Source organism: Natrix helvetica (assembly GCF_964273705.1).
Source record: "Natrix helvetica genome assembly, chromosome: 1".
NCBI lineage: Eukaryota > Metazoa > Chordata > Lepidosauria > Squamata > Natricidae > Natrix > Natrix helvetica.
The window spans coordinates 289631934-289655935 of record NC_138548.1 but is presented as its reverse complement, the minus strand read 5'-3'; the positions used below and the strand labels follow the sequence as shown (position 1 = coordinate 289655935).

The following is a 24002-nucleotide window of genomic DNA, read 5'->3' as shown; positions in this document are numbered from 1 at the left end:
TGGTGGGACTTTACAAGCTTATCTTCTGTATCAGGGGAAGTTTCCCTACTATTTTATTCCCACAAACCAGCTGTGTTAAAGGGACAGGGACATGAGACACACTCTTCACACTTGGCAATTCAACAACTCTAATAAAGAAACAAACCAGGTATCTTAAGCCACAACAGTTTCTTTTGGTTACACTGGTAATTTTAGCTTCGTGTTCCCAATTCTTGATTTCTAAAAAAGCAAATGAGTTGCTGTAGCAGGAGATCTACCCAGTTCTCATGTGAATGAAGAACATCTGCCAGTTAATGTTAGACTCATTATCACAAGCAATCTGAGCCAAAGAAAGTTGCCCTTTTGCAAAGCAATGGGTTCATGGGGTCATCGATCAATGGTCAGCATGAAATATTAGCCAACAGAAACCATCTGTGCCTCCTCGTAGGCCTAAACCAGGCAGGGTTGATTGAAGTGAGAGCTCAAAAGTGAACAAAACAGGATGGAGGGGGAAGGGGTGTTGAGGAAAGGCAAATAAGCTGTTAGGTCTGTGGTTCATGTGCAACATTTCCTGCATTGTCATCCTCGAGAGACAGCAGTTGCAACTCCAGATTCTCAAGATGTAACAGCTGGATGCTAGATGTAGATTGTTCATTACCAATGAACTTGAAAGAGGGACGTTTGAAAAAACAGGCTGTTTTACTTTTTGTACAGGAAATACAAAAACACAGAGAACACTATCACTGTACAATCTGGAGTGATTTATGGTTTCATTGCAAAACAAATTCATGGAAATTCACCTCCCCTCTCTTCATAGAGATAAGTATATAAGTACTTCCAGTCACTACAAAACAAATGAAATCAGTAATATGCTTGGACCTCTGGAATGAATTTCCTACCTTATGAACACAGAAGAACTAGTTAATTAGTTTGGGGTTCTTTTTCCCTGAAATGTACAGTTATTACTTTCCAGAGATGCGCAGAAAAGTAGTTCTTTCATGTGCTTCTTATATCAATCTAAGGCAGCAGCAACTCCAGTGGAAAAAAATGCCTTGAATTGGCTTGGTGACCGCCAAAAGAACTATACGAATCTGGAAAAACTGCACGCTTGCACATTCATTGATTTTGGTTGAAAGTACTCAATTGCATGGAATGCACAATTTGATTGTGCTGTCATTCAAATACTGAATCTGATATTGATTCAGGATTCTTCAGATTATTTGAATTTATTTATACATTTTTGTTAATTGCAGCACTGAAACCAAGGGACATGAAACTCAGAAAGAGTCTGGTTGCACCTTTTCTAACTAACAAATGCTACTAAAATGTATAAGCTTTTGTGGGGACTTCCAAGGGAGGTATGGGGAATTGAAGACAGCTCTGGAAAAGGATGGCCAATGACCAAGGCAAAGAAGGAGGAACTGGTGAGTAGATAGATCATAGGAACGTCTCTGAATAAAGATGGAAGATTACCCACATGTGCTCTGGATAGCTGTTCCTCAGGAGTCTGTAGGACATTGGTTTTCTGCAGGTTTGAGCACGAAGAGACAATGGGATTCACCATCTTGCTCATAATCACAGTGGAAACACTAAGTTTGCAAACTGCACTTTGCAAATCACTCTTGGAAATTGCTCATTAACTACTTCAGCTATTAGAAATCTTCAAAATGACAAGTCTGAAAACATCCAGTGAGTCTGCTTTTAATCTTGGATGAAATAATACTTTAATTATAAGCTTATAAACAGCAAAAAGTAAATATGATTTTGATCTTAGAAGCTTATATACCAACTAAGGGTCCAAATAAAATTGAAATATTGAATCTTTTACAGTAAGATTTTGGATTAATTATAAACACGTTTTCACAGGAAATAGATTTTGTTTTGGTTTTCACAAGACATAACATAGATATGGAATATCATGATTCCAAAAACCGGACACTGGAGCAGAACTAGATTTTAGGGACACAAAAGATATACAGATTAATAAGACGGTTATGACTTTTGAAAAATGGAATCAGAAAATGGTAGTCACAATAATAATGTCAGTAATGATATCTGCTTTCATGATTAGACTATGTCCAAAAGATGTTGTTGAAAAAATATAATATGTATTACAAATTTTACCTGATAAGACAGAGATGTATTGAAAGTGGATTTCAAGTGACAGGCCAAGACAATAGTTAGAAAAAGATGTTTCATTTGATGTAAACAAAAAACAAAAAACTGGCTGAGATTTTAAAATTTAGAAAGGAAATAAAATGATAAATCAAGAGAACGAGCTGGATATTTTTTGCAACTAGATTTACAAAAAAGTCTTGCAAAAGCTTTGAAGAACTCTTTGCAATGAAATAAAGAAGAAATGAAGATAAATCAAATCCTACCACAATATTTGAATGAACTAAAAATTAAGACTGTTGGAATTACGTAGAAGGAATATAAAATTGGTTTTATTATTATACTCAAAATTTTCACTTCATCACATGTATAGGGTAACCAGACTCATAGGAAAGTGTACATTTATATGTTTATTTATTTATTTATAGTTTACATGTCTACTAATTAAATTGAGCAGATAGGTAATACAGCTAAGTTGAAAAGATGCATGTAGAAAATAGTGAGATGAAGATCATGAACTGATGAAAGACTGAATAACAGTTGCCTCACACCTGGCAGAATGAGGAAGCAATGGGTGTTTTTTTTTAAAAATGCAGTCTGTGGCTGGCAAGCAGCAAGAAAGATGAGCAAGAATCGTGTATAGTAGAATCTTTGGTTTGTTTCATGGCATCTGTCATTGGAGAGCTGGCTGGAAGAATTTCAACAATGAGAGAGTAGACTTGGTGAGATGGTAGAAGATTGAATGAGCACTAGGCCACAAGCAACCATAACAGGCTTGGCAAACTCCTAGAGATGCACTTGCTGTTCAAGTCACCAGGAAGGTCTGATGAGCAGTGGCATCAGTAGGAAGCTGTCAGAGGTAGAGGGACTAGTATTTGAAAGAGCACCGGGAAGGTGCACAAGGTGAGTTCTGTAGCCTAGGGAGATTACTTAGGTAAGAATCTACTCACTAAGGGAAGTTCACTTGTTGATTTATTGATAGGGAAAGTCAACAATGGTCAGGACGTACCTTAGACCTTGGTTATAGCAACAGAGTGATTTCCTGAATGAGGAGGAAAGGCAAATGGCATGGTGTGATGGAAGTGTAATAGCATGGTTATTTAATGGATAAAATAGAAGTGGGTTACGGGATATGTAGGACGTTTTAAAGGATTGCTCCAAACAGAATGATGGAAGAGGGAGTATGAGAGTATGGGAATCTCAAGAAGCTAATATTGGTCCATGGGAATATGACAGGAGCTTTTGGTGAACCATTACAGAAGAGGGAATATCAGCAATTTTAATACAGATCCTAGTCTTCAACATCATCTCTCAGTTCAGAGGTGAGAGTTACTATGCACAATGGTCTCAGACAGCTTTAGCTGAATGCCACATTAGTGTGCAAAAATACTTCATTCATCCACAATATGTTGGAAAAGTAAATGTGGATAGGACTGGCTGAGAACAGGATGTAACCATGCAAACTTCAAAACTTTTTCCAAAAGTCATGCAGACAAATTAATGTTTTTGATCTAGAGAACAATCCTTCCCAATCCAAACATCTTTCATGGACGTAAGCACTAAACTGCTACCATCATCTAGGCAGTATTATTTTGATAAAAAATGTTTCCACTCTAACTTTTGTGGCTACTACCTTTTTAGTACTACTACAGGAGGGCAAGGAATGGGGAAACAAAATATGGGAAAACATAAGGAAAGGGAAACTGCTATGTATCAACCAAACAATCCACAATTATGACATCAGAAGAGATCATAAAATCAATTTTCTACTGATTTGAATAATAATATAGAAATACAAGATGCAATCAATTAGAAAAAGAGAAAGGCAATAATTGAAACTGAACATGTAGGTTATCTTAAATATGTTCAATTAAAAATAAATCACGCTGTGCCACATAGGATTTATTCCCAGATAAGCAACACAGAAGTATCACCCATATGTTTAAAATGGAACTAGTCTTGAATGTCTTCTAGCAAATGAAAAATTCTTTTTCAAGAAGTATGATGGTTAAATACTTCTGAAACTATTCTAACTTTCTCAGTCCCCACAAACTCAATTTTATCTTTGGAATTTGTTTTTTTTCTCTTATGATGTCTGATTCGCTAAAAGAAAGTCTAACAAAAAAAAATCTGGATGTTACTTGGAATTTTGTTAAAGTTCCACGTAATTAAGAGAAAGAGACTTCATCAAATTCAATTTTGACAATTAATTTCTCAGTTGCTTAAATATTCCAAGTTAATAGATAAATGGAAGAGTTAATCAGCTATTCTAAGATAGCAACCTGACCTCTAGTGCTCTCTGTTCTGTAGCTAAGACTTCCCAATCTTGCATGATCTCATGGAAGAATGCCAATTCATCAGTTTCTGGGGCATCAGCAGCCAATGTGGGGTAGAGATAAGAGGACAATTGCAGCAGTATGATCAAAATCCATCCCTTTTCATACCTGTGTGGTATTGATGAGCCTAACAAGAAAGACTTGATACATTCAAAATTGCCCCAGCAACTTCCTTTTTATTTTTTATTTTCACTATGCATGCCTATGCTTTATTGTTTGATATGGCCTAGAGGTCTAGAGGAGTTGCTGTCCCTTGATCTACTTGAAAGAATGATATTCCTTCCTCAAACAAACTCAAGAGAGTTTACATGCAATTTCCTTCCTTTGACTATAAATTTGTGCATACTTGATTCAGATTAGAACTTACTATATTTATAGTCTTTTTTTACTTTATTGTTCTAAATTGAGCATACCAAATCCATTTACAGTAAAATTTAACTTTTCATAAACTCTGGAGCCTATGTGGCTTTCATTCTTACTGAATTAACTATTACTGAATTGTAATAGTGGCCTTGTCATCCACCTTTGAATTGGAACTGAGTATGTTTAATTTGAATTGTGTGATTCTATTAAATAAATGCATTTATCATTTATTACTTAAATCACGTATCTTCTTGGGGTCCAATACCTATCAGACACAGTCCAAAAACTCTATTCCCATTTCCTTAATTATTTTCAAGAAAAATATTTGGCTTTTATCAAATTCCAGGGGGAAAATATTTTTCTATATTTGAAAAAGAAATATTTGAGATATGAGGCATATATTTACAGTGGATTTAATGAAAATGTATCTTAAATTACTATTGACCTCTTATCAGGTGTCTTATCAAGATAACTTTGATTTCTATACAGTTAGAATCTTCATGTGGCAAGTTTCCATCATATGAATTTATCTCCTGTGAAAACAACTTGAGAAAAAGTGACTGTACCCCAAAATGTTCTGTGTGGGTGAATCTGTGTAATAAACATATATGATAACATAGCATTTTTCATAATGTGATCTATACAATTTCTCATACTGATTTTGATTCCCACTGAAAGCCTAACTAACTTTTAGATGTTACTTTTAACTCTTGACCTAATATGAACTTCAACTTTTTATGTTTTCTCACAATGAACAACCATTGATAAATGTGTAAAGTCTACAGATGAACCTGGGTTCATTATAGTATAAAAATGCCTTACTGCTTGTTTTTTATTATTGTAAGTAGCCTTGGATGTCATCTTGGTCCCAGAATAGGGCAAAAACGTAATAAAATCAAAGAGAAATAAAGTTATTTAGAAGAAAATATTCCTGAATCCAATAAGTACCATATATATATGAATAGGTCTGAGCCTCAAATAGCAAAGAAAAGCATTCATGGAATCTGTCAAATAACAGATTCCAGAAAAGCAAGATGGGTTTGAAGAAAAAGGTGCTTATATAGTACATACCCAAATAAACATACTGAAAATTAAGTCTAATTGTTCTAATCTGGAAGAATATCATCAGTTGTTTGGGTAAAACTATTTTCTTGGCCACTGGGTTAGAGAATTTATTTTACTTTGAGAGCCAGTGTTAGCTGAAGCTTTATTTCAATGCAGATTAAAGTCAGCTGATTTCTTGTATTATACCAGCCAAAAACATTTTTTAATTCACAAAGGTCCAATGTTTCTCTTAACAAAATAGCCTAGGAATAACACCAGATCTCTGCATGCCTCTCTTTCCATTTCCTGGAGTTAAGGCAATCTCATTACTTGAGATTTTTGTGAAGGGAAATCCCTGAGCCACCCTATTGACAGCAACAGATGGCTTAGGAGCCCTTCTATTTCACTAACAGCAATCTCGTTTTTACCTGCAAACTCCAAAATCTGGGTTGTTTAACTTTCACAGGGGCTATCTTCAAAACAGCCTAATGAAACTACATTAGGCCATTCCTTTCTATATGTCCGGTTCCCTTTTTATTTGAGAGATCTCAGCTGTGATTGACAGTGCAATTCATTGCAAACCTGTTGTTTGGCACTAGGAAATAGCTGATTTTCAACCCACTCATGCTTTATAAGCACAAAAGTTTGTCTCATACATTTGATGCTACATAGCATTATTTAAGGTATCCCCAAGGACAGAATTTAAATGACACATACAAATAATAATTTGATGTAGATTCCAGTTCTGAAATTCTAATCCAAATCCCCCATTGGCTTAACCTTTGCTTTAAAGACTCCATTAAGAACAAGATGGTAGAGAAACTGTTCGAATTTAACCACCCAAGCATCTTTTTGTATTTTTCAAGTTGAAAAACACACCTGCTGCGATTCCATTTCCTTTGAGCATTTTCTATTCACCACCCCTCCCCAGATGTTTGTTCCTCTGCATCACACCTTTTATTTTGAAAGAAAGAAAGACTGAAGGAGGATTCGTCTCTCTAATTGCGGGCGGTATAATTTAAGCCCCCAAACCATCCCTTAATTCAATCTGACGTGTGTGTTTGTGTTAACAAAAAATCCAATTAGCATTTCATGGCGTGGTAAACCCAGCCTCGGATCACATTTTTTTTTCCACGCAAGACATCAATAAAAAAGGCTGATCACATGGAAATTGCTTGATGCACTCTTATAAACAAGGAGGCCTCTCGATGCAAAAGCATAGGTATCTCTAAGCATTCTGGGATATCGCTCGTAAAAATCCTTCTTCCCGAGGGGGCTAGCAGGGCCCGCTCTCCCGGCAGAATGACAGCCGCACCTGCTGGTGCCCCCTCCTTCCTCCTCCACTCCCCTACCCCAGCCGGGGTCTCTCGGGAGCCTGTTGTAGAAAGGCTTGAACCGGGGCAGCCTCTGCCGCTCGGGCTGAGCCGCCGTGCAGCAGCCAAGCTGTCACCGCCAGCTCTTGGAGGCAGCCGCCTCCACCTCCCTCGCACCCGTCAACCCACCCAAGGCCGCCCAAGCCTAGCGAGCGGAAAGGTTGTGGAGGAGGCCAGAGGCGGATGAATGAAGGGTAGTGGGCGGCGGAGGAGCCGAGGGAGAGTCCCGGTTCCAGCGCCCGCTTCCTCAAAGCTACACCTGCGGCTTTGCCTCTCGCTTTAGCGCCATTCCCCACCCACCCCCTCGCCACCCTTCACGCATCTGCCCCCGCTTCCAGCCCGGTGGCCAGCAGGTCTGCCGTCTTTCATTAACCCGAAGAGCAGCCCCCGCTCGCTCGCTCGCTCGCTCGCCCGCCGCCGCCGGAGCAGCAATGTCGGGCCCCCGGCCTCCTTGCTCGATGGTGGCGAGAATCAGCCGCGAGGTTCCCGGGCATACAAACAGCTAAGAGTCCCGTTGCTTACCTGGCGGGAGAGGAAGGATGCTTTACCCGGCCTCTGCGGCTGGGCTCAACGGTGGCTACAGCGGAGAAGGAGGCAGGGATGCTACAGCGTCAACGCCGCGGCCACCACTCGGCAGTCTCCACCTCCGCCGCCACAGCCGCCGCCTCCTCCCCCTCCCTCTATTGCTGCTGCCGCTAGGGTCTATTTGTGTGCGCCTCTCTCTCTCTCTTTCGCACACGCAGAGCAGGAGCTGACCGGGCTGTAGCCGGTGTAGACTTCCTGAGTTCTTGCTCTAAAACGATTCCCACCCGCCGCGAGAAAGAAACCTGCCTCTCTATCGCCTGCCAGCCTGAATGCTCGCCTGCCCGCCGGCTGCTTACCCCTCAAGAAGCCACACTCTTGTCCCGATGACAGTTTGCACCTGTTAATCGGACAAAGATTCATTCATACTTATTAAAAAAAAATCGCACACACGTACACCACACATACACAGACCATTATCTAATTCTAATAGAAAATCTAAGGGTTTCCCCATCCTCAGTTTTAAAAGGACGAAAAGAACAGAGTTGCATTTGTCATTCCCGAACCGACTAAATTTGTATTTTACATGTGGAAGATGCCCTCTTTAAAACTAATGCAAGTTCTTTTCCCCCTCGTTCCTTAAACATCTTCTCTTCCTGTAACTAAGCCTGTTACAATAAACATTTTGAATGGAAATTGATTCTGGAGTTCCTTCTGGAAAAAAGTTGAAGCTGCAATGTCTCTATGGCTACTGGACAAGGGGAACCGTGGTTCTTCAATCTGATGTCCACCATAGATGGATTTCTTCATTTCCTGCCATAAAGGTCTGCCATGTTGGAAAGGGGTTTATGGGAACTGAATTTCAACATACTTGAAAGACACACATTTGGGTAAGTTGGACTACTTCAGTGGGTTGTACACAGAATTTTCTGAGTACGTGACTGGAATTGCAACTGGATATGAGTGATGTAACACAGATGAATCAGGGATATTTTAATTCACGTCATTTATTTTAAAAATCTTACTTTAGAATTATTCATTAACAGAATTAAAGGAAACTTTATACAGATTACTTTTAAATGCACAACTATACTGTCACATTTTATAAATATGTATAAAACCATTATTTATTTTCTGACTTAAAAACATATTTAATATTTTAACAATTCTCAAAATGGATAACACTTTTAAAGTATAAGCATAATATAAAACATACAGCAATTATCTACAAAATCCTTCAATACCAATTCCTTTCAAACAGAATTCAATCATTTTAAACCATCCCTAAAATATCTTTATCCTATTCTGGAACAATTTACTTTTCCATCTACCAGTATTGGTCAATATTTCTTCAAGGTCTGGGTCTATAACAATTAACCTGAGAAACTGAAGCTGAATGCTTGAGAAGCACCCTTCACAACTTTATTTCTTTAGAATGTTAATATTCTTCAAACATTACTGAAATTAATTCCTTTTACTGTATGCTGCTATATATGTGTACTGGAATTTTAATTCAGAAAAACAAAGTTTTATGTATTCCACAATCTCCAATAGTTTTCTCCTCCTTGAAAGACTAAGAGGTCGTAAACCCTAGGGAAGATGAATTCAGCCAGATTTCAGACCCACATGTGATTTACACTAAGCAAAATTATATACTGCTTATTTTTAAAGGAATGGTTAAATATATATTTCTGTCAAAAAAAAAAAGAATTACATTTACAGTCACAAACAGATCAGACGATGTTAAGAATAGTTCCAAGTAACTTCGTAAAAGCAATCTTTATAATTCGGGCAATTCCACAAAAAATGAGTGGATGCCTTTATATATTTGTGGCAACGTTTGATGAAACTGACAAAAAGTATATAACTAACTTTAGCTTAAGAAAACTAAATCTGTGTTCAGAAAAAAACACATCTCTGTGTGAGTTTTCAATATTTTTTTGCATGAAAATAGTTATACCAATCAAACAATGATGATTAGCCCTAGGAAAAAAAGATAGTTTTGGGGGTAAAATCTTTAATTGTTGATTGAAAGTAGAACTATTAGTCATTTATTTACAATTTATCTCCTTTTCTCTCTAGGCAAAAAGCTCAATGTCTTTCAAAATTTACAAATTAATAAAAAGCTTCAACTGGCCTCCGATAATGGATTCAGCTGTACTTCAGTTCAGATATCTCCTGAATCTGTCCATAACAGTGTAATTGTGGAATTAGTGAATGAGGGATCCAATGTATCTGTTACAAGGCCTTATTTCACTGCAGCCAAATTAAAATGAAGATCAAAATGTCTATTCCATAATCTCCCCTCTCTCTCTTTCTCGATATATAAGTTGAAACTGGAAAAAAATAATCCACATTCTTAACCTTCCTATCTTTGTTGCATTCTGTCTCTCCAGTCAATCCATTCAATTTGCTGTTGAAACTGTTCTTTTACAAATAAGTTGAATATTTTCTTTCAGCTTTAAGCAAGCTTGGAGGATCTTTATCAGCTTCATTAAATAATTTTCCGTGTTAGGCTCTAACAGTTCTCTTCAGCTTATTACTGCTATTGTTATCATTATCATCTATATCATCATAATTCCATTAAATGGAAACAGGATGGGAATTGCACACCACTGTTCTTTTGTATCTTGTACTATCCACTTTCTTGGTTCTCAATTCTTTCAGAAGGCCAAGAGTCTTCTTAGTATCTCAGTGGCAGTTCGGTTACTCCTTCAAGATGTAGATAATGAATATCTTTGCCCAATGATTTAAAAAATGTATATTTTGGTATCTTCTCAAAACCACTAATTTTTAATGATCAGAATCAGACATTTCATTGAGACTGTAGAGCAGGTGAGAAAAAGGTGGTCTGTCGTTTTCTTTCTGAAGAAGAAAAACACAAAGAAAGAATTAAGTGCTAACATGTGAGTGCATCAGAATGGCAATAATGAAAAATAAGTCTATAGCAAAATAGCGTTTTGGATGAGCAGTGCATTTTGATGAATTCAAGAGACTATAATGGTGTTCTCCAGTAGCAAATATATTGATGATCCCCGCCCCCTCCTGGAGGTGAAGCCATTTGTAACTGATAGGAAAAATCAAAAGGGAAATCCTTAGCAAAGCATTCTGCTATTAGATGAATGGTTCAACTTTACAAGAAAGATATTTACCCCTATTCTTAAATAAGGATAACTTAAAATCCAAATATAAAATGAGCCCATTCTAAAAAATGTTTTTTTTTTTTTAAACCCACATTTCTGTTAAAGATGAACATTTGCAGCTTTTTGGCACTTCCCAATTGATAGAAACTCTTGACAAGTGATCACTTGTAATTTAACAGACAATATGTCATAGCAATAGCACTTAGCACTTAGATTTATATGCAGCTTCATGAGGCTTTACAGCCCTCTCTAAGTGGTTTACAGAGTCAGCATATTGCCCAACAATCTGTGTCCTCATTTTACCAACTTTGGAAGGATGGAAAGCTGAGCCTTGAGCCAGTGAGAATCAAACTGCCGAACTGCTGTCAGCAGAAATAGCCTGTAGTACTGCATTCTAACCACTGCACCACCACAGCTCTTAGTAACCTTATATGTACAACCCTGTATGTGTAGTTTAATTATTTCATTTTTTTTTCAATAATAAAACTTACAGATAATAACTTAGTTATATCCTTAAAAAACTCTTGGTAATATCAGCTATTGTTCTTAAATAGAGATATACTGCCTGTGCAAATGTCCACCTGGAACTGTGATTTGACATTTGACAATTGCTTTTATTTGTTTATTTTTATGGGTAAACAACATGCCTTATAGTCAGGTATCATTGAAAATCTTCAAGAATAGAGCATCTTCCGGAATCTTTGTGGATGTCCTATACTGTTATTATAATCCCACTCGATTTTAACATTATATTTGCTCTCCTTCAAGATCCAGTACAAAATTACAAATAAAATGTTATAGATTTTAAAAACTTCTTATATTTGACTAATTAAAGATTCAATATATAAGTTGTTTTTAAAATACATTTTAAGCTTCAAGTTAATCCCCCCTACATTTTCCAGTAGTGCTGTATAAAACTTTCTGAAAACTGATTTTATAGATGGCAGCTCATACCTGAATTCAAACGTTAATCTGACTTAAATTCCCTGGGTTCATGAGAAACAATTAGAGAAATACCAAGGCTATAGGCTAGATAGAAAGTCAAAAAATGCCATTTTTTGAGAAACATTTTCTTTATTGTTGTCAAAAAACCCTCTACAGTCAGGTCCATGAAGTTACCATGAGTTGGGTGTGACTCAATGGAGAATATATTACTTCATTCTTACATCTTTCTTGCATGAAATATGATGCACTAACCTCATTCCAACAATGTTGCATAAGTTTATAAATGGTATTCGAAGCAATTCTGGGTTTATACAAACGCAAGCCAGCACTGACTTCTTCCACCACCTCAGCATTTGTCCGATTCTCATAAGGAATTTTGCCTTCAGTAAATACTTCCCACATCAATACTCCTGAAATAAGGCAGGATACATAATGTATTAAGAAAAGCATAACAATGTCCACCACTCCGTGTTTCTCAAATAACTTAATGTTCTGATCCGTTGCTTAAAATAGACTTTTTTTCAGTGGGATTCACAATTTAATCCTATATATGATTGCATAAAATTTCATTAAGTTTAAAGGAACTTTCTCCCAAATTAAGATATAAGATTGCATATTGGTTAGTCATCCTATTGAAATAATATGAGCAGGTTCCAGATTGTCAACAGATTGTGAATTTGCTTTTGTTCATATATTCATATGTTGTTTGTTCACTGTCACTTACTATTACTATACTCCCCCTCCTCCCTAATCCTGCTGTTCTATGTATTGTGGTAGCAGCAGAGGCAGGGTGGTATTGCTAAGTGAGATGAGTGAAGAATGCCTGAAATGTGTCAAGGGAATATAATCCTAATAGGGTCATCTAAGGCATGGTGATCATCCTAGCTGCCCTGCTAAAACAAGCAGGCCTCTATATTGGGCAGTGGTGATAGAGGAAGATACTAGAAGCAGATGATCTCTGTAGTGACAACAGCAAAGGATCATTTCATACTGGCAGGAAAAGACAATTATCAAACTACTTGTGCACAAGGGTAGACATTTAATGTGAAAGACAACATAATGCCAAGTGATGGCCCTTCTCAGGTCACATGGCACTCAACACACTATTGAGGAAGAGCTGCGGATCTTTCAGGGTACTAATGATTAGATTAAAGCCTCAGGACATTTAGTTGGTGATGTTTCCATGGAAGAAAAGAAAATCTGAAGCTACAAAGATATAATTACAATGGGAGCATAAAATGTAAGAAGCATAAACATGGGAAAGCACCATACAGTGGAGAATGAAATGAATCACTTACACATTGACATTTTAAACAGCAGCAAATCAACACTTTCAGGCAGAAGCCTATACTACCGCTAGTCTTCATTTAGCAACTGACTTCTTTAGCAACTCTTTCAAATTATCACAGTAATGAAAAATTAACTTTGTATAGCCCTTGCATTTACAATCTTTGCAGGTAATGCTCAAGTTCCAAGTTAAGATAAAATGGAAGCAGAAAACTAACCAGTTTCCATGATATGATATTGACCGTATACCCATTATTTTCAAGAACATTAGGGATTACTTTGAAATCCTGAATCTCACCAATAAGGAACCTTAGGAATTGTGGAATGAATTTGAAGATGTTAAGGATGAATGTGAAAAGAGACTGCCAAAGACCAAGTAACAAAAAGAAAGAAGGAAAGAAGAAAGGAAAAGAAAAGAAAGGAATCAAGCTAGTTGTCAGAATAAACAAGCAAAATTGCTAAGAAGAGAACAAAAAGTTTCAGAAAACTGTTAGAAGACACAAGAAGTAACATTACAACAATAGCTTCCAAAACCCCTCCAAATTCAAGAATTTCCAACTTGAAATGGTGTGATAAAAGACACCAATAGACCAACAGTAACTGATTCGAAAAAGGTCAAACAAAAATAGAAGGAGTATACTGAAGTTTTGTACAATAGAGATGTCAACATCCAAGATACTGAAGAAGATATTTCATACTTTCACGATCCTCTCATGTTAGAAGATGAAGTTAACAGCACTTTCCTCATTATCTCATTATCAATTTGGAAGGCTATGGGAATTGCTGGAATATTTATAGAATTATGGCAAACACAACATAGAGATCAACAGACTGGAAGAGGTCAGTCTTTATATCAATACCCAAGAAATGTGCAAAGTATATAAATACTCCTTAACTTCCCATCTTAACAAAACAATGCTTACATGGAAGAAGAGATGCATACATGCATGTGGCGGCCAGCTGCTCTTCCGGGTTCCGTCATGCACATGCATGCCAGACAGCTGTTCTCTTCCGGGTTCCAGCATGCCACCTGGTCTTCACATGAAGACCAGCTGGCCAGCACACATGTGCGTGCTGGAATCCAGAAGAAAGCAGCTGGCCAGTGAGTATGCAGGCCAGACCAGCTGTGCATGTGTGTGACAGAACCTGGAAGAGTAGCTGGCGACAGTGCACGTGCCCACAGAGAGGGCTCTGTGTGCCACCTCTGGCACACATGCCATAAGCAATTATGTTACTGGGATGTTTGTTGTTCAAGCCTCTTACCAAATGACCATACATCCGACTTGGTGCTATAGCGGTTATAGGAAAAAACCTCTGGTGCTGACCACCTGATGGGGAATTTAGTACCCATGGAACTGGTATATTGATCATCAAGAACATACCTAAAAGAGATAGATTTGTTTAAAGTATTTAAACAGTAATTCTAATGGTATAGCTCATGCATGAAAAACAAAGATTAAAATCTCAAACTGATACTGAATCATTAATCTGAAACCATAAGTTATAATGATATAGGAGACTCTATCTTTTTATATACTTGATCCACTAGCAATAATAGAACAGGGATATATACCAGTATATATATATACCCAGATTGGAAGTTACACAGATTGACTTTCATTCCATGTTATCAAACACTAACTATTCTCTAGACATGCTTCTCTTTAACTGTCAGAACTATGGAAGCTATTGAAATAAAACAGACGGCTTGTTGTTATGCTGCAACCAATGCCATCATTGATTTTATGAGTACTGCTATTCTTTCACATACTCCTCTTTAGAAAAGCAGTAATGTCTGTGGAAAGAACTGACTTCAGTTGACCAATAAAATATAATTGGAATATGTCTGGCTGGCAAGTGATAGAAAGATATCTGCAAAGTAGGAAATTATCCTAGAAAGCTATGTATGATAGGATGTTGGGTGTTTCTGTGAGTAGAATATTTATTAGGTGAACTCCAATAACATCTCATGCAGAACTTCTATTAGCATAATTATGATAAGATAATTTTGCTTTCCTAATACAGTCCTTTGGGTACCTGCAAAATCTGATCTGCAAGTTTTAAGGGAAGAGAAATTTCAGGATAGAATTGAAGAACTAATCTCCCACTGTCCCAAAGGTGCTTTTTCAAGAGGCAACTTTACTTTCTGATTTTTCTTTGAAGACATTTCGCTTCTCATCCAAGAGCTGAAAAAGCGTATTGGATGAGAAGCGAAACATCTTCAAAGAAAAACCAGAAAGTCCAGTTGCCTCTTGAGAAAGCACATTTGGGACATCCATGACCTGGATGACTGAGAATCTCCATAGACATTTAACGTCCCTCTGAACAAGCAGAGTTGCTATACAATATTGCATTCTAGGTATGAGCTTTAGCTGCCTCCTTCAATGTAGTAGTGCCTATAAATGGATTTTGCTTTGAACTTTGGGAGTTACAGTGCTCACCTATCTGAAGAATCCCTGGTTGGGAAAGGCTGTGCTATGAACCTTACCATTTTCATTCATATTAGTTACAGATTTGCAGAGGTGAACAGTGGGAAAATTCAAATGATAAACTAATACAAAAATGCATTGAGATCCTTTAGTTCTCTTAAGCTGGCTGTCAAGGGAGGAGTAGGTTATAGAAATTGCAGCAGAAACAAACTGAGGTGAGCTTTAGAAGCTTTTGCCAATATAATAAAGTTGAATTGGGTTAGGTTGGATATAATTTTAAAAAAACCTATAGGGCTAATAATGAATAATAAATCTATATTACCGTGACATTCCAAAATCTGACACTTTGACAACTTGAAATTCGCCCACCAAACAGTTCCGAGCAGCCTGCGGGAAAGAAAAGACAGGATATATTTGTAGAAGGTAATATGAGCCACATTGTAGAATACCTACATTTATTGTTGACAGAAAATCCTTTATCAACTTCTGTCAAAGAGAAAAAAATGAACTTCACTAGTGACCAGAATATGAATGACCATGAATAGCACATGCTGATCCAGGAGTGGGTATAATTGGTACAAAAGATGAAGCTGTGCAAAGGCCCCCTAATTCCTGGATGTCATCTGCTTTTTGAGCAGCAGCCATAAGTCTAGAACAGTGATGGCAAAAGAGGGACGAGCGCAGGGGGGTCGTGCACGGGTGTGCCACACCCATAATGTTATGCGCACGATGATAGTGCACATGAACGCACGACCAGCGCTCCCCTCCAGTTTTGGTGTGCTTTTTTTGCCCTCCCCAGGCTCCAGAGGCTTAATAGGAGCCTGGTGAGTGCGAAAACAGCCTCCCCACACCCCTCGGAGGCCCTCCAGAGGCTTCAGGAGCTTCCCTGAAGCCTCCAGAGAGAGAAAAACCAGCCCTACTGGCAAACCGGAAGTTCAGGAACGGACTTCCGGTTTGCTCGTAGTGTCATTTTTTGCCCTCCTGAGCCTTCCTGAGGAGCCCTGAAAGCTACGGAGGGCTAAAACTGCCCCTACAAGCAAATCGGAAGTCCGTTCCCAAACTTCCAGTTTGCCCGTAGGGCCGGTTTTAGCCCTCCGGAGGCTTCAGGGAAGCTTCTGGAGGGCAAAAAATGACCTCAAAAGAAGGCCAAAGTGCACATGCTGGCCAGCTGACATGGCAAGCCTCACATGCCCTGACAAATGGCTCCGCGTGCTACCTGTAGCACGCGTGCCATAGGTTCACCATCACGGGTCTAGAAGATTCCGTAAATGGAGCTCTGGCTTTGTTTGAGGCTATGCTACCCCATCCAGAACAAAAGATGGAAAGTCTCTGCATCCAGGAAGTTCCATAATGCACCAGCATTCAATGGTGGTGGATTTGAACCTATTTTTTCCCCTATCCAGTCCTTTGTAATCCTCTCTATCTAGGCCCTGCAGACAGAATCTTGGTGTGTTATCATATATTATCATACCAATAACAATAAGAAATTAGCACACCTATGAAAACATTAAATTTACTTTACATAGAAAGCTACTGGGCACTATAAAACCAAACAAAACCAATAAAAAATTTAACACTCTCACATAGAAGGAATAATCAGAAATATTGCACAATCCCACTGTTGCACAATCCCCACTGTTGGTCCAAACCCCGAAAGCCTTCTTACATTAAAATTTAAAGATAATATATGGGAGTAATTTCATTTTTATGCTGCCTTTTTATGGTATAGATTTCTTTGCAGGGAAACCAGATGTGATCCAGACATACCAGATCTCTATGAATGACAGATGCCTCCTCAAGATAAGCCATTCCCTCACACACATCTTGACACATTCCAAGAAGTTGTTCCTTTGATAAGCTTCCACGTTGCTTCTTCAGGTAATCAGATAAACATCCAAACTCCATGAACTCAAATACTAGACATATAGGAGAATTTTGCACGCATACCCCATGTAACTGGACCAATTTGGGATGAGAGAGTTTCCTGATGATGCAAAAAGATGAATCAGGAATTTTCAAATGAGGAAGAATACCATAAAAGAAGAAAACCAGATATATGATGGATATACTAAGAAAGAAAGAAAAAGGTAAAGTGTGATTATTGTAAACACCACACTACATTTCCCTCATTCACTATGGATAATTGTTGAAATGGAAATCAATTGTGAAGTTACTCTTTTCACACACAGATACAAAATTTCACTGACACTTTTTATTTTCTGAAAAATAAGAATCTTGTTAAATATGTGTTCATAGACTCACCGTGAATAAACTTTACCTCAAAGAAAAATAATGTTCTTAAAACTTAATTGAAAACAGTATTAGAGATTGTATTTTGTAGAACTTGTAATGCCTGATAGTGTCAATCATGTTTAGGAGAAAGTCATGTATGTGAGACATAGCAAAACAGTGTAAGAAAGATTTTTTTAAAATCACAAAGCAGTCATATTTTAAGTTTCTTTGTGAGTGCCAATGATAGAATCTCTACTACTTCAAAAATAGTACATAGCAAACATTCTGAAGATATCTAAAAGGAACCCGCATAGAAACCAAAAACTGACTACCATTATTTAATCCACATGCTTTAGAAGCTTTATGCCATTAGACTTGCCTAATGTTAAAAATGCCTGATGTCAACTTGACACTAAGAAGCAGTACACATTTGCTAATATTCATACAAAAATAGGCACATAACTGTAGACAACAACATTCATTTGATAATTCTAATTCTTCCAGTAAATATTTATAGAAGAGATGTGTCGATCACATCATATCTTTTAATTTCATCCATGATGCACAACATTCAGTGTTGCTTTGAAGAAACAAGTTGGAAGAGGAATCTAAGTTTAATTATAAAAGTAATTTTAAAAGTTTGTGGTCAGACTTATCAAAATTACTTAAAATAAATAATAATGTGAGCTACATCAAATAATTAAAACTCATGTCACCTAATTATTCATTGTATAAATAAAATGGGAGTTTAGTAGGTGTTTATACTGCTTACATCATGACTTGGGCCTCTTCAATAAAGTCTTCTTCTGACATTGTTCCTATGCGAATTGTCTTTATGGCCACTTTCATCTGATCAAGCCAGTTGCCAAGATGAACCACCCCAAACTCACCAACACCAATCTCCTGTTCAAATGTTAGTTCTTGCGGATTAATAATCCATTTGCCTAGGAAAAAGCAAAAGAAAAACAACCTAATAATTACTTTTGTCCAATAAATAATAATTGTTATATAATCAATAGTGCCAGTGTTTGTGTATGTGGAAAAAACTTGATTAGGAATCCTTCATTTAATCATTATTTCTTCTCAAATTCTGCACTCTTACTCCCATTCATGGAAAAAAAAGAAGCTTCGTGACTGCCTTATTTACCCTTATTTAAATTTTAAAGAAAAGAAGTGTGAGTTTCATTTTGTTTCAAAGTAAAAAAATTACAAGCCCCTTTCGCAAAACATCTAGTTTAAGTATAATCTTTATTGTCATTGTACTTAAATCCAACAAAATTGGTTTTAACCTTACTGGTACAAAATTATAACAGAAACGAAAAAGGAAAGAAAGAAAAAAAAAACTAGCATGTGCATGGAATGATCGTGGTTGTATTTAAAAGTCTCACAGCCCAAGGATAGAAACTATCTTTAAATCTGTTTGTTCAGCTGGCCATACTTTGATGTCTTCTGCCTGATGGTAGAAGTGCAAAGAGACACTGACCAGGGTGTGAATCATCTCTGAGTATCTTCTTTACTCTGCTAAAGCAGCGAGATCTGGCGATGTCATCCAGTGGTGTCAGAGGGCAACCAATGGTTTCTTGTGCCGAATTGATCACTCTCTGTAGTGCCTTCCTGTCCGCAGCTGTTAAACCAGCATACCATACTGTAATACAATATGTGAGGACACTCTCTATGGTGGACCGATAGAAAGAGGTCATCAGCCATTGTTCCACCTGATTTTTTCGCAGGACTCTAAGGAAATGAAGTCTCTGTTGGGTTTCCAATCACCAGAGAAGTGTTGTTTCTCCAGGTGAGATCTTGACTAATAAGCACTCCCAAGAATTTAAAAGAGGAAACCCTCTCCACACAGCCCCCCTCGATATACAGTGGGGCAGGTTCCTCTCTGTGCTTCCAGAAATCTAGCACCATCTACTTTGTCTTACTAGTATTTAGATGTAAGTTGTTTCTTGAGCACCATGCAGATACCTTCTGGACTTCTTCCCTATATGCTGATTCGTCCCCTCCAGTTATGAGACCCAGCACTGTTGTGTCGTCTGCAAACTTTATTATGATGTTGGATGGATCAGAGGATATGCAGTCATATGTATACAGCGAGTACAGGTATGGGCTGAGCACACAGCCTTGAGGGGAGCCTGTGCTGAGCTTCAGCGTGGAAGATGTAAAGAACCCAACCCTTACTGTTTGTGGACGATCCATCAGGAAGTCTTTGATCCATTCACAAGTGAGGGGAGAGAAATTCAGGTCACTCAACTTTTCAATGAGAATTCCTGGTAAGATAGTGTTAAAGGCCAAGCTATAGTCTATAACTATAGACTATAGCTGGGCCCGACCCTCTGGAATGACCTCCCCCCGGATATCAGGACTACCACCGACCTCTGCTCCTTCCTTAAGAAGCTAAAAACCCACCTGTTCAATTTAGCCGGCCTGGCCTAATTCCCAATTTTAGTCCCTCAAGCCTGCATTTTTAAGTTTTTTAGGGGTATGCTTTTTAGTTGCTTTTAATTTTTACTTTTCTGTACAGCTGTATTAGGTTTAATTCGTTTTTAAGGGTATAGAATATTTATCTTTTGTATTCATTTTAATGAGACACCTGTACACTGCCCCGAGTCCCTTCGGGGAGAGGAGGCGGTCTATAAATCCTGAAAAATAAATAAATAAATATAAAAAGCATTCTGACATAATTCCCAGATTTCTCAACGTGGCTCAGTGCAATATGTAGAGTAGTGGTGATGGTGTCCCCTGTCAGCCTGTTGCTTCTATAAGCAAACTGGTGTTGATCAAAATTTGGTGGAAGACAGGACCTGAGGTGTTGTAGGACCAGTCTCTCAAAGCACTCCATCACTATAAACATCAGTGCAATGGGTCTATAGTCATTCAAGCTTTTTATGGCTGCTTTCTTCGGAACTGAGATAATTGTGGCTGCTTTCAAGCATGATTGGACTCTAGTCTGTTGCAGGGAGAGGTTAAAAATCCTTGTCAGGACTCCTGTTAATTGGTCAGCACCAGTGACGTGCAGTCAGGGGAGGCAGGGGAGGCGGAGCCTCACCACTCTCGTCATGAAAATAAAAAAGAATTACTCCAGGAAGCCGTGAAAGTGGCTGGGAGAGGCGCGCGGCTTGGTTTAGCCTCCCTGGACATCTCAGCAGCAGCCCCAAGTGTGCCGATCTCGCCATTTTTTACATCGGGCGAGCCCAGGATCCTTGCAAGGGGAATGGGACCACGTGTGCAGGAGGCTCCTCAGCTCCAGCCTCAATCAGCGCAGCCGCGGTCCCCTTCATCTTGCCTCAGGAAGGAGGGGAATGGGACCACGTGTGCAGGGGAAGGGGATCGCGGCTCTGCTAATCTGAGGCTGTGTGCTGAGGAGCCTCCTGCACTCGTGGTCCCATTTCCCTTGCAAGGATCACAGGCTCGCCCAATGCAAAAAATGCCTAGGTACCATGTTTCCCCGAAAATACAACCTGTCCTGCGCTCACTGACCTAGCGTTATCCCGAAAGCACCAAGTTACAGGAGCCGGGGGTGGGGGGAGCGCTCACGTTGCTTGCCGCCTTCAATATACCGCTAGGTTGGGGAGTGGCGTTCTGTCCGGCCAGAGGGGAGAGTTGCCTTGGCGGCTGCTCTCTTGTAAACTGGCTCCCGAAGAGCCGGGCACAGCCTCAGGGGCGAAGTAGCCATGAGGTAACTATGCTCACGAGCAGCCGCCCGGAAAATCCCCTCTTTAGCCGGGAAAAGCGCCATTCACTGACCTGAGCAGCCGCCCGGCAAATCCCCTCTCCAGCCGGGAAAAGCGCCATTCACCAAGCCCTTGCGCAGCTCTCCCAGGCGACCGCCGCTGGCTGCTGCTGCCCGCCGCCGCCCGCCGCCCCGCCGCTCCGCTCTGTGCATAACTTCCAAACTCCAAAACTTCCAGCATCGCCCGCTCTAGGAGTGCTCTCTATGGTAGGCCAGCTGCTGGAAGACTGTCCGGAAAACTCTCTGTCCAGCAGCCGGCCCACCATAGAGAGCACTCCTAGAGTGGCCGATGCTGGAAGTTTTGGAGTTTGGAAGTTATGCACGGAGCGGAGCGGGGCGGCGGCAGGCAGCAGCAGCCAGCAGCGGTCGCCTGGGACAGCTGCGCAAGGGCTTGGTGAATGGCGCTTTTCCCGGCTGGAGAGGGGATTTGCGGGGCGGCTGCTGAGGTCAGTGAATGGCGCTTTTCCAGGCTGGAGAGGGGATTTGCGGGGCGGCTGCTGAGGTCAGTGAATGGCGCTTTTCCCGGCTGGAGAGGGGATTTGCGGGGCGGCTGCTGAGGTCAGTGAATGGCGCTTTTCCCGGCTGGAGAGGGGATTTGCGGGGCGGCTGCTGAGGTCAGTGAATGGCGCTTTTCCCGGCTGGAGAGGGGATTTGCGGGGCGGCTGCTGAGGTCAGTGAATGGCGCTTTTCCCGGCTGGAGAGGGGATTTGCGGGGCGGCTGCTGAGGTCAGTGAATGGCGCTTTTCCCGGCTGGAGAGGGGATTTGCGGGGCGGCTGCTGAGGTCAGTGAATGGCGCTTTTCCCGGCTGGAGAGGGGATTTGCGGGGCAGCTGCTGAGGTCAGTGAATGGCGCTTTTCCCGGCTGGAGAGGGGATTTGCGGGGCGGCTGCTGAGGTCAGTGAATGGCGCTTTTCCCGGCTGGAGAGGGGATTTGCGGGGCGGCTGCTGAGGTCAGTGAATGGCGCTTTTCCCGGCTGGAGAGGGGATTTGCGGGGCGGCTGCTGAGGTCAGTGAATGGCGCTTTTCCCGGCTGGAGAGGGGATTTGTGGGGCGGCTGCTGAGGTCAGTGAATGGCGCTTTTCCCGGCTGGAGAGGGGATTTGCGGGGCGGCTGCTGAGGTCAGTGAATGGCGCTTTTCCCGGCTGGAGAGTTTCCCGGCAACTCTCCCCTCTGGCCGGACAGAACGCCACTCCCCAACCTAGCGGTATACCGAAGGCGGCAAGCAACGTGAGCGCTCCCCCCACCCCCGGCTCCTGTAACTTGGCGCTTTCGGGATAACGCTAGGTCAGTGAGCGCAGGACAGGTTGTATTTTCGGGGAAACACGGTACCCAGGCATTTTTTGCATTGGGCGAGCCCGGGATCCTTGCAAGGGGAATGGGACCACGTGTGCAGGCGGCTCCTCAGCGCACAGCCTCAGATTAGCAGAGCCGCAATCCCCTTCCCCTGCACACGTGGTCCCATTCCCCTCCTTCCTGAGGCAAGATAAAGGGGACCGCGGCTGCGCTGATTGAGGCTGGAGCTGAAGAAATTTCTCCGTTTGGGCTGCGCCCCTGCGATCGGAGCAACCACGTGGTTTGATGACGTCACCAGCCTCACCAGTCATAAACGTCACCGCACGTCACTGGTCAGCACAGGTTTTGACCACTTTCCCCAACACCCTGTCTGGACCTGCAGCTTTGTTGGGATTTACAGCCTTCAGATCAGCTCTCACTTGATGTTCATCCAGGATGAATGGCTGGAGGTCAGAGGGCCTTTGGGCTAGAGCCACAGAGACTGATCTTTTGACCTCAAAGCGGGTGAAGAGGATATTTAGCTCCCCTACTAGCAGGGCATTAGCATTAGCTATTTTTTTCATATTGCCCTTATAGCTGGTTAGGTGTTGTAGCCCCTGCCACACCTGTCTTGAGTTATTATCTTCCAGATACTTCTCTACCTTTTGTTTGTATTTCTGTTTAGCCGCCTTAATGCTTCTTCTCAAGTTTGCCCTGGCTTCATTGTATTTGTCTTCTTTTCCTGCCTTGAAGGTGGAGTTTCGGGCTCTCAGAAGTGATTGTACCACTGCTGACATCCAGGGTTTACGATTACTGTAAACTCTGATGCGCTTATTCACTGTTACATTGTCTGTGCATATTTTAATGTATGAGAGTACAGTGTCAGTGAATTCTTGCAGCTCCAAATGTTCAAATATACTCCACTCTGTAGTCTCAAAGCAGTCCTGCAACTGGCAGAGTGCTCCCTCCGGCCAGATTTTGGCAGTTTTCAAGACTGGTCGCATCCTTTTCCTAAGGGGGATATACTTTGGGCACAGTAGCAGAGAGATGTGGTTAGACGTACCCAGATGGGAGAGGGGGATTGCTCTATATGCTTGTCTTAAGTTTGAGTACATACGGTCTAGAGTATTCTTACCTCTGGTGGTACACTGTACATACTGCACAAACTTAGGGAGAGAGACTTTAGACTGGCTTGATTAAAATCCCAAGCCATGCTAAAACTTTACTTT

General features: G+C 40.4%; 2 protein-coding genes across 3 annotated transcripts in view; both read right to left on the bottom strand.

The window, feature by feature from the left end:
• Nucleotides 1–7859, bottom strand: part of CYFIP2 (cytoplasmic FMR1 interacting protein 2) — a 71032-nt gene extending 63173 nt beyond the window's left edge. For both annotated transcript variants that reach the window (XM_081938949.1, XM_081938950.1), the window contains exon 1: nt 7733–7859. The gene's annotated coding sequence lies outside the window, so the exon portion shown is untranslated. The remainder of the gene's footprint in view (nt 1–7732) is intronic.
• Nucleotides 7860–8818: 959 nt separating this feature from the next.
• ITK (IL2 inducible T cell kinase) overlaps nt 8819–24002 on the bottom strand; it is a 50303-nt gene continuing 35119 nt past the window's right edge. The window contains exons 12-17 of the mRNA XM_081938436.1: nt 18541–18712; nt 17304–17520; nt 15859–15923; nt 14371–14489; nt 12073–12230; nt 8819–10597 (exon numbers count right to left, since the gene is read on the bottom strand). Of these exons, the coding sequence (XP_081794562.1) occupies nt 10526–10597; nt 12073–12230; nt 14371–14489; nt 15859–15923; nt 17304–17520; nt 18541–18712 (803 nt within the window). The 3' untranslated portion in view covers nt 8819–10525. The remainder of the gene's footprint in view (nt 10598–12072; nt 12231–14370; nt 14490–15858; nt 15924–17303; nt 17521–18540; nt 18713–24002) is intronic.